The sequence below is a fragment of the Urocampus carinirostris genome, chromosome 14, assembly GCF_059441175.1.
Source record: "Urocampus carinirostris isolate Australia breed hairy pipefish chromosome 14, RoL_Ucar_1.0, whole genome shotgun sequence".
NCBI classification, from domain to species: Eukaryota; Metazoa; Chordata; class Actinopteri; order Syngnathiformes; family Syngnathidae; genus Urocampus; species Urocampus carinirostris.
The window spans coordinates 30451577-30469407 of record NC_142362.1 but is presented as its reverse complement, the minus strand read 5'-3'; the positions used below and the strand labels follow the sequence as shown (position 1 = coordinate 30469407).

Genomic DNA, 17831 nt, shown 5'->3' with positions numbered 1-17831 from the left:
TGGGCTCCAGAACCCCCACTACCCTACTGAGGATAAAGGGTGCAGATAATGAATGGCTGGATGAATAACTCAAAAAGGGGGGAAATAAAGCAAAATAAACCCATAATTGTTTAACACGGAAAAACATAGAAAACATAATTGAAATGAAATGATCTGCATTTATATAGCGCTTTTCAAGTCAATGACTTCCCAAAGGTCTTTACATCGTGCTTCACATTTCCCAATAGCGGCCGTGATCTGTGCAGCCATGTAAGGCGCTAACCTGCTTATTGGGGGTATTGGGGTTTCAGTGTCTTACCAAAGGACACTTCGGCATGTAACACGGACAAGCCAGGATTCCAACTGGGATCCCTTAATCCTAAAACGATCGCTCTACCTCCTGAGCTACTGCCGCCCCCAATGACGGTATTCATAAATATACAAAACAATTTTAACCGTTTTTATACTTAAAGGCAACAGCAAAGAATCCTTGAAAAAATACATTTCGATCAAATAGTGTCTCGAAAGGAACCGGCTCTCGATTGTTGGATAGCCGGCTAGCAAATCCGTTTCGTTCGCAAACGACATGAGTCGGTTGTCATTCATCTTTCTCACTCACTCACATTCCAGACCTCCATCCAATTGAGAATCTGTGGAAAGAACTGAAAAATGCTGTTCACAAACGCTTTCCATCCAACATCACTGAGCTCGAGCTGTTTTGCAAGGAGGAATGGGCAAAAATATCAGTTTCCCCTGCTTGAACCAGCACATGCCAAGGCCCGTTTTAAGTTTGCATATGACCATTTGGATGATACAGAGGAGTCATGGGAGAAACTTTTGTGTTCAGATGAGACTAAAATAGAACTTTTTGGTCATAATTCAGCCAAGCGGGTTTGGATCAAGAAGAATCAAGAGTGCAATCCGAAGAACACCATACCCACAGTGAAGCAAGGGGTGGTAGCCTCGTGCTTTGGGGGTCTTTTTCTGCACATGGAATAGGATGAGAGTACAGTATTAAAGAGAGGATGACTGGGGCCATGAATTGTGAGTTTTGGGGGAACAACCTCCTAGCATGGCCTCCTAGCGGGTCTGGAGCATGGCCCAGCCGGTCTCCAGACCCAAGCCCAATCGAAAAGCTTTGGTGGGAGCTCAAACTCCGTGTTTCTCAGTGACAGCCCAGAAACCTGACTGATCTAGAAAAGATCTGTGGGGAGGAGTGGGCCAAGATCCCTCCTGCAGTGTGTGCAAACCTGGTGAAAAACTACAGGAAACGTTTGACCTCTGTAACAGCAAACAAAGGCTACCGTACCAAATATTAACATTTATTCTCTCAGGTGTTCAAATACGGATTTGCAGCTATAATCACACAAGTAAATTGTTAAAAAAATCAAGCATTGTGATTTCTGGATTTTTCTTTTTAGTTTCTCTTTCTCACAGTGGACATGCACCTTTGATGAAAATTTCAAACCCCTCCATGATTTCTAAGTGGGAGAAATAGCAAAATAGCAGGGTGTTTTCTTCACTGTATAAATATATATATATATATATATATATATATATATATACATACATATGGGGTGCATAGTTTGAGGTGTCCCTAAAAATGTAAATAAAATATTTTCTCTATTGGGTATGTGTAAACAATACTCAACTGAGTTTAAAGAGCCTTTATATACATTTTTTCAACTACACCTATCCGCTTTTATCTTGCATTTATCATCGCTGTTTTGGTCACAAACCCGTTACGCTGAAGGGAAGGAGACGGCGGGGTCTGAAAGGGGCTGAGTGATATCTCGTGCGTGGTCGAGGTTTCCTTTGATTTTAGGATTGAAATTTGAAAGTAACAGAAGGAGTGATTTAAATAAAGTCCACATGCCAACCCAAAGGCCCAAAAAGATGAAAACGGAAGTTTGTTCTAGTGCGTCTAAGGATTTTACATACTGGCATGTGCAACAAAAGGAGCTGCAATTATGAATACAGCCTGACGATGGCATCAGCAAGTAGAATAATTTAAGGTTACATACACCCCCTTTAAGCAAAAATACGTGAACTATCATATAAAATTTAATTTTTGAAAAAAAAAAAAATTCTCATAGGTTGAGAAATTACAATTTATTTTACATGAGGCTCAACTCAAGCGCTTTGGGAAGTCTTAATTGACTTGAAAAGCGCTATATAAATGCAGATCATTTCATTTCAACTAGAGGGAGACATTATTTTTATTGGTAACCCCCAAAAAACCTTGCAAAAGCCTGGGGGGAAAGAATCTGAAACAAATGGTGCTGTTTGGTCACTTCAAGTCCCCATCCTTGTGCTTTTTAGCACTCATTTTCCGTTGCACTATCAATACAGCAATGTTTAACTGTAAAATAATACACACTGTCCCTTTAAAGATGTCAGAATATGTACGAAAGGCCAAAATTGGCAATAGTAGACAGTCAGTGAATAATCTAATCTTGGTAGTAAAAACCAGGACTTTACAGTAGAATAATCGGTGTTAATTCAACACTCGTAGATAAAGATCATATGTTCACTGAGGTAGAGTTAAAAGTCAAGTCTTTTAGTGTTAACACGAGGTCCTTATCTAAGAATGTTAAATCAACAGTGGTAATTTTACAGTGTAGTATCAAACGTGGAAATTCAAAGCTCAGTCTTTCCATAAGAGATAGTTTTTAAGTTCTGTGGGCAGGTGGAGGTAAGAGATGCAGCGCAGCCTGTTTTTGCCTAAAATGGTCCTAATGCGGAGGCGGCACAGGTGGACCAGTAGCGAGACTCCTGAAGACAGGCGGTCCCAAAACAGTGAGAATACGTTTGCTAAATCTTGAGGATTTTGGAATACCTGCCTCTTCGTCTCAGCAGCTCTTCCACAGCGCTGCCTGGGGTCGCCACGTCTAGGGGCCGCCTGCCCTCAGGGTCCCTCAGTGAGGTGTCGGCCCCGTGCTCCAACAGAAGCGACGCCATCTCAGGCCCGGATGCTCGTACTGCTACGTGCAAGGGCGACTCACCGCACTCGCCTGCGTTGACGGTCACGCCTATGTGAGGAAGCGGGCTCAGTGAGCTCTTTAGTTAATGTGTTGAATTACTTCTGAGCTTTGAAAGAGTTTGAGAACATGGCATGGTGTTCTAAACATGGTTTTAGAAGTAAACAAAGGTAAATGCTGCGTTTATGGCAACAAATACTGATAAAAAAAAACGAAATACAACATACAGTGCTGTTCAGAATACATCCCTGTCAACAAAGTACACTTATTATGCATTTTAAGAGGTGTTCGACCAACAAGAAAATCTGTACGGAAAAACGCAAACTTGTCAATGATGGGTACCATCTGGTAAACATCGACAATCACGAAACGGCATATCAATCAAGTCAAACGAGGTCGCCGCGGAAGGCTCTATCTCGTTTTTTTCGTTGCAAATCAAGCGAGCGGTTTGATGCTACTGTGCGCATGCATCTGTGCAATGTTGTTAGCAATCATGGAGTGGAATCATAACTGAAAGGTACTACAAGTTGGTTGACTCTATGCCACACAGATGATAAGCAGTTATAAAAAAAACTGTGGTCATGAAACTAAATATTAGGTTTGCTAAAATCATACCTTTTTTTGAAATACAAAAACACAGTCAACAGCAGACACTGCTATTTTTTTCAACACACCACTTCGAACAATTTGCCCAATTGCAAAGCGTGTCTGTTATGAATGCTGGGTCTTGTTTGTTTTCTGAGAATCTACTGCACCTACTGGTAACTCTTTTGGCATGTAACAATAAAAAATATATTGAAAATCTTAAATATTCTGGTTAGTCACATTGCACTGCCATTATTTTAAACAGCACTGTACATCACATTGTGTGTAAAATCTTTTTCAAGTTTCTTTAAAAGCTATAATGTCAACAACAAAAAATGCTTTCTCTTGACATGCTACAGGGAGTAAAAGCATTTTTACGCCTCATTTTTGTTTTCCTGATAACGTCCACATGATGGCAAGACTCAATCAAAAAGTTTACCCAGTTGAAGCAGTTTCTTGACAGCAGTCAGCTGCTGATGAAGGCAGGCCACGTGAAGCGGCGTTCCAGACCGATACACGTCCTGATCCAGATCGGCGCCATGCAGCGCCAGGGACTCGATGCACTCTGGGTAACCTGCACAAATGAAACACCATGGTGTAGCGTTTGCAGCGCTTTCTACAGGGTGGAGCTCTGAAGCATCGAGCCTGCGGTTTGTAGCAATACAGGAACAACTACCTATAAATATATACCATACGACACAAATAGTGAGGTCAGTGAATTTAAAGGATGCATGAGTGTGTGCAAAGGATAGATGTGAATGGCGAAGGATAGTTAAGAATGACTGATCGAGTGTGTTCTTGACTCTAGCCACCTCCCAATAGGCGGATATGGCTTCGGTAGACAGATAGATAGAGAGAGGGGGATGGATAGATAGATTGACCATATGCAGTAATTAATTAATGAACACATGAGTAAATCACCTAGTAGATAAATATATGACATAAATGCAATTTACTTATGTTTTTATTTTGTCATTTATTTATTTATGTTTTAATATTGTCGTTGATTTTGTTGTGTCGTGTAATAGCCTATATTTTGTAGTTTATTTTATCGCAACATAAAGTTATTCAGATGAGGAGGTGGTCCAGTAGCTTCCATCTATTGGTTAATCAGTGAGCCAGTTTTATTGTGACAAAATACACAAACAAATGGAAAAATACATAAGAAAATACATGACAAAATATTTGACAAACTAGAATACAAAATACATGGCAAAATACACAGCAAACTAGATGACAAATACCTGACGAAATACACGACAAAAATCTCAACATAATACGTAAAAGATACATTTGAAAAAAAAACTAATAAAATATGTGATTAAATACACATCAGTATAATAAACAAAATATACAAAAAATGCCACAAACAGAACAGAATAAGGACCCAGATGCATAACGTTACTCACAAGTTTATTGAAATATAGAAGAAAGGCAGCTCGCTGCTCACTGGAGGCAGGAAGCAAGCCGCTCACGAGATCGGAGTGTGTTCCGAATGCGGAAGTGGATCTTCCGGAGCAGGAGATCGTAGCGTAGTTAGACGTAAAAAGAGGTCGTTAGCCAGGACGGGGGATCAGAACGTGGTCGGGGTCAAAAAACGGGTCGTAGCAGGAGGCAAACGGGGAAATAAGAAACAGAGGAATGGAAAACAGGTGACAAAACCGGACCGACAGGAGTCAGAGTCAAAAAATGCTTGCCATGTGAAAACAGAGGTTCGCTGACGGACCGACAACAGGCGAGTGAAAGGACTAAGCTTAAAAAAGACGGGGAACCAATCAGGTAACCAGCAGCAGATGGCGCCAAACGAGCGGGCACAGGTGAGTGTAATGAGTAATCATGACACAAAATACATGACAAAATAGACAACAAAATAAATGATAAAATACATGATAAAATACATGATAAAATACATGACAAAATACACAAGAAAATACACGGGATAATGAATGACAAAATACAAAACTAAATATGTGATTAAATAAATCACAAAAAATATGACAAAATACACAACATAATAAATGGCAAAACAAATGAGGAAATAAAAGAGTAAATACATGACAAAATATACAACACGACCAAAATAACAGAAATAAATAAATGACAAAATAAATGACAAATTGCTTAATTATTCTGTATAAATAAATTGCAGTCATGCAATACTGTAAATTTAAGTATTACGCGATTTATCTATGGGTTCGTTTATTTAGACGCCATAGATTGTCCTGTATCTATTTGTTACCTTTGGCAGCAGCCTCGTGAATTGGTGAGTTTGACGTGCTGCCTCCACGGGGCTTGGCCCCATGTCCTAAAAGCAGCGAGACACAAGTCACATGACCTCGGCTGCACGCTTCCCACAGCGCCGTTCGTCCTTCAAGCGTCTCGCCGTTCACCTTTTGACAAAAAGAGACAAGGTCCAGCAAACACCATCTTTTTTGGGCGGGTTCGAAAAATATGTCCTGGTACTGACATTAGCGCCATGTTGCAGGAGCATCTTGGCGCAGGCAGCGTGTCCCTGCATGCAAGCGCAGTAGAGGGGCGACACCTGATCCAAGGTGTTGACGTTCACACACGCTCCCTGTCAATGCATTAGGACAAATACTTTTTAAAGGGACAGTGTGTCGGTGTTTTGCAGTCAGGGGAGGCACATCGATAACAGAATTGTGTGCTAATGGTTTATTTGTATAGCCTTTAACCACAAGAAGTCTCAAATGGCTGCACAGACTACAGACTATTGCCAACTACAGAGTATTATGACACCATCCCCTGATCTAAAACCTACATCAGGGAAAGGGAAAAACTCAAAAACCTCAGCATGAGGAAAATAAAGAAACCTTTAGTAGGGACCGCACATGAGGTAATCCTTCTTCCATGGTGACCAGGCTGCAATGGATGTTGCAATAACAAGCAAGATTAGAAATAAAATATAAAATAATTAAAGTAAAATATAAAATAAATGGTTAAATAAAAAGGATCCAATGGATGTACACAGATATTGTCAATATGAAATCTAAGTTATTCATAAGCTATAGAATAGAAGTGTGTTTAAAGCTTGGATTTAAACAGTGAGGTTGCAGAACAGATCTCAGGGAGCAGAGCATTCCACAGCACCGGGTCCAGAATGGAGAACGCTCTTGATATATTCAATACTGAGTGAGTACTTTGATCGGATCAATACCATTCTCAACTATCACAATAAGTCAAGTCAAGTCATATTTATTTATTTAGCCCTTAATCACAAAAATGTCTCAAAGGACTGAACAGGATTACAATGACACAATTACCTGATCTTAAACCAACATGCAGGCAAGGAAAAACTCAAAACCTCAGCGTGAGGAAAAAGAGAAACCTTGAGAAGGGACCTTACAAGTGGTAATACCCCTTCCAGGATGACCAGGGTGAAATAGATTTAGCATTAGTGATGATGGTATTGGGTTGTACACACATACATTATAACGTTCAAATTTGACCCAATTGCGTTTACACTTTATTTGCACCACTGACTTCCTTTTTGAATATTGTGGAAATAAAGGCTTGTTTACATTGTTATAAAGTATTTGTATATTTGACATTTGGCTGGTTTTTTTTGACACTCTTGACACTCTTAAGTAATTTAATTTTTACACAGTTAAAGATTTTTACATTGTATTGTTTACACCAGTGGTCAGCAACCACCGGGCCGCAGACCAGTACGGGACCTGGTTTGTTTCGTACGGGGCTGCACAGAATTAAATAACAGTTGTTTTATCTTCGGGGAAAAAAGATACCTTATTTTCTTGCATATACCATAAATAAAGCCCATTTTTCTTACCTACAGTAGAACTTTAAGTCTGGGTGAACGTTATATTCGAGGTTTTAAGGTAGTATAGTACCTTACTTGATCAACAAATGTTGCTGACTACATTTGCACAAAACTGTATGCAACTGGAATCAAACTTGGATCACAGTGGCAAAACAACCAAATGTCATGGTTGCCATGGCACCCAATTGGCCGTCCCCATGTGTGTCACGGTTGCCATTGTGCCCAATTGGGCCCGCCCGTGTGGTGCCAGCTGCGGCTCGTTGAGAGATTGACTTTCTGTTTATATAAAGCTCAGCTCTCTCTTGCTTCAAGGTCAGCCCGTCAAATGAATTTCTGCCCCACAAGACGTGGGTTCGGACTCGATCCTGTTTTCCTGTGATATCTCCAGTGTGGTATTGTTCCGTTTATTGTTGTCCTGTTTAATTTAGGGTAACAGTTTAGTTTCTGTCTGTTTTCGTCCCGTTTATTATTTTCTCCAGTTTTTGTTCCCGTCCAGTTTCTCCTGTTAATTTTCGATATCCTGATCCGTTATCTTTCCTGTCTGTCACTTCCTGTCCGGTATCGACCCCATCTGTCCGATATCAACTCGGGCAATTGGAATCGGTCTCGTCGGTCTCTGGCTTCCGGTCTTTCCACGCCAGACCGGCTATCTAATGTGCATGACTCCCCATTTCTCATAAAATAAAGGCTTGTGTGAGAACATCACGCGATTGGGTCCTGATTCGGTTCGGGTTCCGACACCAAATCCTAACCACTAGCTCACCAGGGATGTAGATGACATAAAATACATTAGATTTTAAGCCATTATCACACCATTTGTTATGGTACATTGTTGAATATGTGGAGCCATGATTAAAATTGTTAATTGACAACGACAAAATAAATGACCAAATACAAAGTTTAAAACGTATTTATTTAAATTCTCATTCATTATGAGATACACCAAAGACTTGTTTTCTACGTCATGTTTTTTGCATTTGTTTATATCTTTCAGAACGACTTCTATTTTCTCCATTCTTCTCCTAACGATGCCAAAATCTGGCTATTTGAAGAGTGGGAGGACACTGAGAACAACAGCGACCAGATTATGAAGGTGCTGAAATCCAGTCCGACAGTTTCATGTGGGGTAGCAAACCCCCACCCAAAAACCAACCTGGAGAAGGATAGGCACCGTCAGGATGTACTTGCCTGAGACACACCAAAGGAAGTGATACCACTTACAACCCAGTGTCATGTCCAGCATGGTCGCTGCGGCGACCAACTGGCCCCGCCCCCTTGGCACCGGCTGTAGCAGATTTTCTAATTTGCGTGTGTGCTTCTTAAGGGCGGGTTCATTGCATTACTTGGGATTATTCTGTTCTGTTTGACTTGAGGAAACATGTACTTGCCCGTTCTGAGTAAAAGCCTGTTTTGTGAGTATTCCTAGTCTGAGTTCCTGTTTGCCTGTAAGCCTGTTTTTGTTTTTGTCCCTGAGTGTTGGACGACTTTTATTTCCTTAATAAAAGTAACTGATCGTTAACGCGAATGAGTTCATGCTTCCTGCCTCCTGCCTCCGATCTGGTCCGGTCACGTGACACCCAGGTGTTAAAGGGATCCGTGAACCGTGAATCTGGAGGTGACTGAGTTACATTTGAAATTAAGTAATTAGTAACTAAAACTAATTACTATTTTTCAGTAACGTGTCCAACACTGCTCTCCAACAATCATCTCCTAAAGAAAAACAAATATTTCTCAACGTGATGCTTGCTGTAGCAGATAGTCATACACGGTTCGGCGACCTCTGTTGACTTTCGAAAAATGTTTGAGGTCTGAAAGTAAATTGTTTGAAGTTTGAGTCACCTGATCGATGAGCCTCTGCAACACCAGCATGCGTCCGTTGTAGGCAGCGTCGTGAACAGGACTCCAATCCGCTTCCACATCTGTGCAGATGTTCGCAAATAAATCATTAACATAAATAGTGTCTTCATATACAAAGTCAATTCTTCCAGAATATTCTTAAAAATTAGCATTTTATTTTCCTGTGTAAATCACTTAGCTCCCTACACAAGGCAAACGTTTTAGTTTAGTAGACTGAGCCTACTTTAACACTATATATTTTTTTTTTATTACTGCCTGTACTTGCACGAGACACACCGCAGGAAATGGTGCCCCTACGACCCTAGTTGGTAAGGCAACCGACCAACCAACCAACCAATCACATAGTAATCACATAGTAATAACATAGTAATAGCCTTATATTTTAGAAATGCATATCAATCTCGTAGCCCTTCGCACTAATCAGTAACAAAACACCATCTTACCACTCTAAACAGGCTGCTGACCCTTGCTCCAGAACACTGCTACTTTCGGTTAAAAGGAAAATATCAAAATTAAATGAACTAGTGGACAAAAGGTGTAATAGTTCATCGACAAATTTTAATTTTGGATGATATTTGTTTGCACTAGGAGACCAGCTTGCATTCTGTCCTACAGTTACTTCTTGCACTATACTTGTTTTGTACTATTTTCCACAATGCTATAAATAGAAAACGCCAAAGTGACGTCTGAATACATTTGTCTCATCCTTCTGCCAATAACAGAGGCAAAACAAGAGGCTTGCTTTTTTTTCAATATTTACAACAATTACCATGTACTCAATGTTTTCACCCACGAATCAACAAAGTCCTCAACTTATATATCTGAATTGAACAGCAGGGGAAGTGACACTCTACAGTTCCCTTTAGGTATAATTTTCCAGTCATTAGTCACTGGAGTTCCTTTCATCCTCGAGGAACGATAACAAGCAAATGCAATTTGGTCTATCACCACGACAACCAGCAATGACAACAACACAGAAGAAACATTCCACATAATTGTTGCAATCTGGCAATATTCCGTTTTGGGCGGCGTCGTGAACTGGACTTCAGTCCCTTTACTCATCTGTACTGACGTTCACATCACACTCTAGCTGTAAACAAAGCCAACACCCGTTGGTTACTCACCACTCATCAGAGGATTGGAGAAGAAAACAGGAGCGGTGCTTTGGCTTTCTTCACTTTCTCCTGACATGTTCCTTCTTCTCCCTGTAGCACCGCCCAAAACTGACTTTTTGCACTTGTTTTGATAACAAATTTGAAACACATCTGCTTTCAAATACGAGTCTTTAACAGCAGTGTTGTCATTTCCTGCTTACAAAAGCTATTTGGGCTTCAGGAAGCAGGCGGCCCCAGTGGCGAGGGTGTAGCTCAGCCAATGGAGGAGCCGCAGAATTGGGGGAAGCTTGTCAGGCAGGTTGACATTTGATACCAAAGATGTGTAACCACGCCGTAGAAGTTGGGAGGGGGGTGCTAGAACCAGCTGGAATGTCGTAGGCTTTTTTTCCTGTTAAAAAAATGGAAAAACCACTGAAATGTCCGTAAAATATGACAAGGTGTGACGTGCAGTGAGGTTTGTGTCTGGGGAGGCACAGTCAGATCTACAAATAAATGAAGCTCTATCTTATTCATTGTTTGGTTGGGAAACTGAGAAATCAATATGTAAACTGTAGCACAGAAATGTTTTTATTGTCTTACCCTATATTATAGATGAAGTCTATGGGCTGCTTCTATGAAAAAAAATGTCCATGCAAGAAAAAAAATACTGGATGGCTTGACTTGCTGTTAGACAGCTAATACTATCACTAATTTTATTGTTTAGGGCTGAGGTTTGCACCTACTCAGTCCTCGGTATCACTGTCGCCCTCTGCCTTTGTGCCTCACTCCTGCTACGTACACACGCAGCACTGTAATACGCTACATACTAATTACATTAATCATATTCAAATTATAATGTGAAAATTAGCGTTTTAGAAAGATAACATCAGAAATTGCGTCGTAAATAAGAAAGCACCCCAACACTGAATAAATATAACCCATCCATTATCTGCACGGTTCCCCCTCAGTTGGGTCGCAGGGGCGCTGGAGCCCATCCCAGCTATCTTCGGGTGGTGGGCAGGGGACACCCTGATCTGGTTGCCAGCCAGTGGCAGGGCACACAGAGACAGACAACTCACTCACTCATTTACACTAAGGGACAATTTGGACCAGAATTAACATGACATGCATGCTTTTGGAATGTGGGAGAAAACCGGAGTGCCCGGAGAAAACCCACGCAAGCACGCAGAGTACATGCAAACTCCACACGACCTCATGACCTCAGAACTGTGCCGCACACGCACTAACCACTGCCCCTCCATGCTGCATAAACATAACCATTGAATATATTTTAGATTCTATATTTCTATGATGACAGGTGAGGTACAGTCTCACCTGCCCTCCTCACTGACCATTTTTGCATTTCAAACAACTGGAAATTTGGATTAAATATCCATAAAAAATGGAAAGCAAGTTTTGAAGAAGTCTTTATTTTTAGGAAGCCATCTGATAACCACAAGAAAATAAATCAGTTTAAACAAATGGAGAGATATCTACAAAAACATCCATCCATCCATCCATTATCTATCCTCTGTGGGGTTGCTGGTGTGCTGGAGCCCATCCCAGCCATCCTCGGGCAAAGGGCAGGGGACACCCTGAACTGGTTGCCAGCCAGTCGAAGGACACATAGATATAGACAACTCACATGCTCATTCATACCTAGCGACAACTTGGAACGGCCAATTAAGCTGACATTTTGGAATGAGGAAACTAGAGTGCCCGGAGGAAACCGACACAGGCACGGGGAGACTGCGGTAGCTGGACTTTAACCCTGAACCTCTGCACCTTGGTGCTTCACGCTAACTACCCAGCCAATCTACAAAAATATATGTATGAAAATATAACAAGATAGCAAAAAGAAGAAAATAATTAAAACAACATCTATTTAAACCCTCATGAAAAATTCACAATTTATTCAGAAGAATGTCAAAAGTAGGAGGTAAATGTTGACGGGGACAATACCCAATACTGGAGATTGTAGCAAGGTATCAGACAGGGCGAGACAGACGGGATCGATACCAGACACTGGTGACTGGAGTCCGATATCAAATAAGACGAGATAGATGGGAACGATGTCAGACAGGACAAGATAGACGTGAACGATACCTGATACTGGAGATTGTAGCAAGGTATCAGACAGGACGAGACAGACGGGATCGATACCAAACACTGGTGACTGGAGTCAGATATCAAACAGGGCGAGATAGACGGGATTGATACCAAACACTGGTGACTGGAGTCAGATATCAAACAGGGCAAGATAGACGGGATTGATACCTGACAAAGTCAAAAAACACGTCTTGCGGGTGTAGGGGTTCGTTGACTGACTGACAAAGGGTAAGTGAGAGCACTGAGCTTAAACAGGAGGGAAGCCAATCAGTCAACGAGCTGCAGCTGGCGCCAAACTGGCAGGGCCAATTGGGAGCAATGGGCAACCGTGACACTCTGCCATGGACGGGTATAGACATAATAGATTTGTTTTAGCTAGCCTGCCATTGACTGCTGTGGATGTCAAACATTCATTTTAGTTAAGCTGTTGATGACAGACATCAAAACTGTGTTTTAGCTAGGTTACCATCAATGGCTACGAAATATCCATTTTTTTATGGTGGCATTGAATGAGTTAAAGTTGGAAAAGTTGCAATAAACCAGAAGAATTTGACATGCAAATAAGATGCAAGGACAATTTGTGAAAACAAACAAAAAAACATTACCATTTATAAAAGGTAATAAGTGTAGCTGTGGGAAAATAATTCTTCAAAGGTATGTGTTAAATACAAAAGGAAAAGTAATAACAATTTTATGAAAGGCAACGCTGTTTAAAAGGTAAAGATAGTCAGACACAACGAAAAAGATAGGGGGCCTGGAACAGTGAGTTGGAAGATATCGACAGATCACCAAAAACATGTTAATCTACAGTGGCTTGCGAAACTATTTGGGCCCCTTGAACTTTGTGACCTTTTGCCACATTTCAGTCTTCAAACATAAAGATATAAAACTGTAATTTCTTGGGAAGCATCAACAATAAGTGGGACAAAAATCATGAAGTGGAACACACTTTATTTGATATTTTGAACTTTTTTAACAAATAAAAAATGAAAAAGTGGGTGTGCAAAATTATTCAGCCCCTTTACTTTCAGTGCAGCAAACTCTGTCCAGAAGTTCAGTGAGGGTCTCTGAATGATTCAATGTTGATCTAAATGAGTAACGATGATAAATGGAATCCACCTGTGTATAATCAAGTCTCTGTATGAATGCACCTGGACTGTGATAGTCTCACAAGTCTTTTTAAAGCGGAGAGAGCATCATGAAGAATGGCGACCACACCAGACGGGTCCAAGATACTGTTGTGGAGAAGTTTAAAGCTGGTTTTGGATACAAAAAGATTTCCCAAGCTTTAAACATCCCAAAAAGCACTGTGCAAGCAATAATATTGAAATGGAAAGAGTATCAGACCCCTGCAAATCAACCAAGAACGGGCCGTCCCCCTAAACTTTCAGCTGGTACAAAGAGAAAACTGATCAGAGATGCAGCCAAAAGGCCCATGATCACTTTGGATGAACTGCAGAGGTCTACAGCTGAGGTGGGAGGATCTCTGTATAGGACAACAATCAGTCGTATACTGCACAAATCTGGCCTTCATGGAAGCCTGGCAAGAAGGAAGCAAGAAGATATCCATAAAAAGTGTTGTTTAAAGTTTTCCACAAGCCACCTGAGTGACACACCAAACATGTGGAAGAAGATGCTCTGATCAGATGAGACCAAAATCGATCTTTTTGGCAACAATGCAAGACGTTTGGCGTAAAAGCAGCACAGCTCATCACCCTCAACACACCTTCCCCACAGTCAAACATGGTGGTGGCAGCATCATGGTTTGGGCCTGCTTTTCTTCAGCAGGGACAGGGAAGATGGTTCAAATTGATGGTATGATGGGTAGAGCCAAATGCAGGACCAATTTTGGAAGAAAACCTGATGAAGTCCGCAAAAAACCTGAGACTGGGACGGAGATTTGTCTTCATACAAGTCAATGATCCAAAACATAAATCAAAAGCTACAATGGGATGGTTCACCAAAAACGTCATTATGAGATACACCAATGCTGGACATGACACTGGGTTGTAAGTGGTATCACTTCCTTTGGTGTGTCTCAGGCAAGTACATCCTGACGGTGCCTATCCTTCTCCAGGTTGGTTTTTGGGTGGGGGTTTGCTACCCCACATGAAACTGTCGGACTGGATTTCAGCACCTTCATAATCTGGTCGCTGTTGTTCTCAGTGTCCTCCCACTCTTCAAATAGCCAGATTTTGGCATCGTTAGGAGAAGAATGGAGAAAATAGAAGTTAGAATGGCCCAGTCAAATTCCAGACCTCAATCCAATTGAGAATCTGTGGAAAGAACTGAAAACTGCTGTTTACAAACGCTTTCCATCCAACCTCACTGAGCTTGAGCTGTTTTGCAAGGAGGAATGGGCAAAAACACCAGTTTCTCGATGTGCAAAACTGATAGAGACATACCCCAAGCGACTTGCAGCTGAAATCTCAGCAAAAGTTTAAAATATCCAGTAAAGTGTGTTCCACTTCATGATTGTGTCCCACTTATTGTTGATGCTTCACAAAAAATTACAGTTTTATATCTTTATGTTTGAAGTCTGAAATGTGGCAAAAGGTCACAAAGTACAAGGGGGGCAAATAGTTTTGCAAGCCACTGTATGTACTTTAAATCCATTGTTTTTTTCTGTAATTGATTTTAAAGGAATTAGCAATGAATTCCAGTAAACGTCTGCAATTTGACAAAGTGAAGTAGAATTTCTTAAGAAATTAAATTTGATATCGAATTGGATTTTGCCATGAAGCAGAACAAGATGGATTTATTGGTCCAGGGTAAATGTGATCACATTTGAATCAATAGACTCTCAACAATGGAAGTCTGACTGGCCCACATGTCTGAAGCCAAACAGAAGTCGAGTCGACTGTTGTTCTTATTAAGAGGTCACTTGACCCCGGCGCTAACTAGCTGCACTTCCGGCCCATTGTGCTCGGATGACTAGGCTTTACAACTCATAACTAATGGATTTTACAACTTGGCATTTAAAAAAATTAATATACATCTTTATGCGGGGCATGTCAAATTGTTACAGTATGTTACAAAACATTCATGAGGTGTACTCTCGACAACACTGGGGCCTTTGAAAGGGCTTAAAATCACGAGATGTGTGTCCTTTAATGTGATTAATAATTCATTAATTCATTTTCCCGCTGCTTGAGCCCACAAGGGTCACAGTGGTGATGGAGTCCATCCCAATGACCCGGACTGCTCGATAGCAAATTACAGGGAACAAATAGACATACCATTCACAAACAGGCCATACGTATAGACAATTTGGAGTCACCAATTAATTCGCCATGCAAGTTTTTAGAATGGAATAGAGCAAGCTGCAGTATCTAATTTGGCCCTCAGAGGGCGGTAGGGACTCCACGAAAGCAGACCTCACAAAAGTAGATGTTTTTCGATTTTGTTGGTATTTATTAGGGGTGCCTCTTTAGGAAACCTGGCTTAAGACACGTGCCAAGGCCTAAACTACAACTGTGTGAATTCCTACGAAAATCGGTACTCCCGTTTCAGAGCTTATAAGTCACATACAAACCACACATAAAACACAAACAAATCAGGATTTATGAAGTAGTTTAAAAAGACAAAAATCGGGATTTATAAAGTAGTTTAGACAGACATACAAACAGGCATAGGCAGGCAGGCAGTGATTAAAGGGAGTGCTTGGAGACTGGCGTTAGTTGTAAGTGCAATTTCCTTTCGAAATAATGGTGCAATGAAAAATAGTACATCATAAAATTTGTGCAATTAAAAGTAGTGCAATCACATTGAGCAGTAAACCTTTAAAATGCATTCCACAGCACGGGGCCACAAATTTCTATCAAATTATGATTTTTAAATTAAATGCAAACCAAGTGCTCTCTCCAGCCGCTAGAGGGTAGTGTTTAGTTTTTATAGCATGGTGAGTCGATTCAGGTGTAAAACTGCATTGACTTAACTGTTAAATTAAACCAGTTAAAACATGTCAAGTCAAGTGTCAAGACCAGAACAGGAAGAGGACCCAGATGCGTAACGTTTACTCACAAGTTTATTGAGATATAGAGGAAAACCAGCGCCAGCGTTACGATGCTCGCTGGACGAGGGAAGCAAGCTGCTCACGGGATCAGAGCGTGTTCGGAATGCAGAAATGGATCTTCCGGAGCGGGAGATTGTAGCGTGGTCAAACGGGAAAAACAGATCGTTAGCCGGGACGGGAGATCAGAACATGGTAGAGGGGCAAAAACGGGTAGTTAGCTAGGACGGGAGATCAGAAGGTGGTCGATGGTCAAAAACGGGTCGTTAGCTGGTACGGGAGATCAGAACGTGGCCGGGTCAAAAACGCGTCGTAGCCGGAGAGAAACGGGTAATCAGAAACAGACGAGTGGGGTACGAGTGATAAAACGGGACAGACGGGAGTCAGAGTCAAAATTATTTCCTTGTGCAAACAGAGGTTCGCTGACGGACTGACAAAGGGCGAGTGAGAGCACTGAGCTTAAATAGGAGGGGGAACCAATCAGGTAACCAGCAGCAGCTGGCGCCAAACGAGCGGGCACAGGTGAGTGTGATGAGTAATCATGACATCATGTCACTTTTTTTTTTGTAACCCTGTACCACAAGGAGTCTCAAAGGGCTGCACAGACTATTGCAAACTACAGACTATTATTACACAATCCCCTGATCTAAAACCTACACGAGGGCAAGGAAAAACTTAAAAATCTCAGCATGAGGAAAATGAAGAAATTTTGAGAAACTGTACATGAGGTAATGCGCCTTTCAGGATGACAATCCACTAACAATAAAAATAAAATGTCAAATAATTAAAGTTTAATATGAAATACATTAGTAAAAAAATAAAAAGGATGACCATGTTGAAACAGCTGTAGCATTAACAAACAATACACAGACATTGTCAACATGAAAATCATTTTTGTTTTTGTTTGTTCATAAATGTGTCGTGTTTGGAAAAAAATCCTTTGTTATAATAAGTAGGGTAAGTTGCCTTGTTGTCAAGGCAACCTGTTGGTGATAGAAAGGAGTGGAGAGGTGTTGTAAAAGGATAGTGGGATGTTTGGACGCGTTCTAAGGGATGAGCAGGGCACCTGCATGATGCGGCAGGGGTAAACCAGTGAAAGCTGTCGGTCCCTGCTGTTGAACAAAAAAGTGTGTTGTGTCACCCTGACCCGAGTGACATGGCCGCTTTCTTGTGTCCCGTTTCATCTGGAGGGACGAAAGCATGACCAACTTTGGTGCCGAGGGGCCTAACATGTTTGGGTGTTTGGGCATTTGGGTTGGGCATGGTCCCAAAAAATTTTATGTGTATTTTTTTCTACTTTTTCTCTTTTTTATTTTTTTTTGTTTTTGTATGTTTGTCTTGCGATCTCGAGGGATATGACCAGGGTAGATAGAAAGATAGATAGATAGAGAGAGAGAGAGAGAGAGAGAGAGAGA

General features: G+C 41.2%; 1 protein-coding gene across 2 annotated transcripts; it reads right to left on the bottom strand.

The window, feature by feature from the left end:
• Positions 1-595: 595 nt before the first annotated feature.
• LOC148353158 (ankyrin repeat and SOCS box protein 9-like) lies at positions 596-10535 on the bottom strand. 2 transcript variants are annotated; one of them, XM_088352639.1, is made up of 7 exons: positions 10326-10535; positions 9184-9263; positions 6013-6120; positions 5785-5935; positions 3985-4119; positions 2819-3011; positions 596-2754 (listed from the first exon to the last, which is right to left on the bottom strand). In XM_088352639.1, exons 1-7 carry the CDS (start codon positions 10390-10392, stop codon positions 2715-2717), a joined length of 774 nt encoding a protein of 257 aa, XP_088208765.1. In that variant the 5' UTR covers positions 10393-10535; the 3' UTR covers positions 596-2714. The 2 variants fall into 2 exon arrangements, with proteins under 2 accessions (XP_088208765.1, XP_088208764.1); XM_088352638.1 differs by having other exon boundaries at positions 2823-3011.
• Positions 10536-17831: the final 7296 nt, after the last annotated feature.

Excerpts from the sequence above, each read along its gene's own strand:
- LOC148353158 (XM_088352638.1), bottom strand. The coding sequence starts at position 10,392 with ATGTCAGGAGAAAGTGAAGAAAGCCAAAGCACCGCTCCTGTTTTCTTC. Across the intron at positions 6,121-9,183 it reads TGCAGAGGCTCATCGATCAG|GGAGCGTGTGTGAACGTCAA; the intron begins GTGACTCAAACT and ends ATGCATTGACAG. Across the intron at positions 4,120-5,784 it reads TCACGAGGCTGCTGCCAAAG|GTTACCCAGAGTGCATCGAG; the intron begins GTAACAAATAGA and ends TCATTTGTGCAG.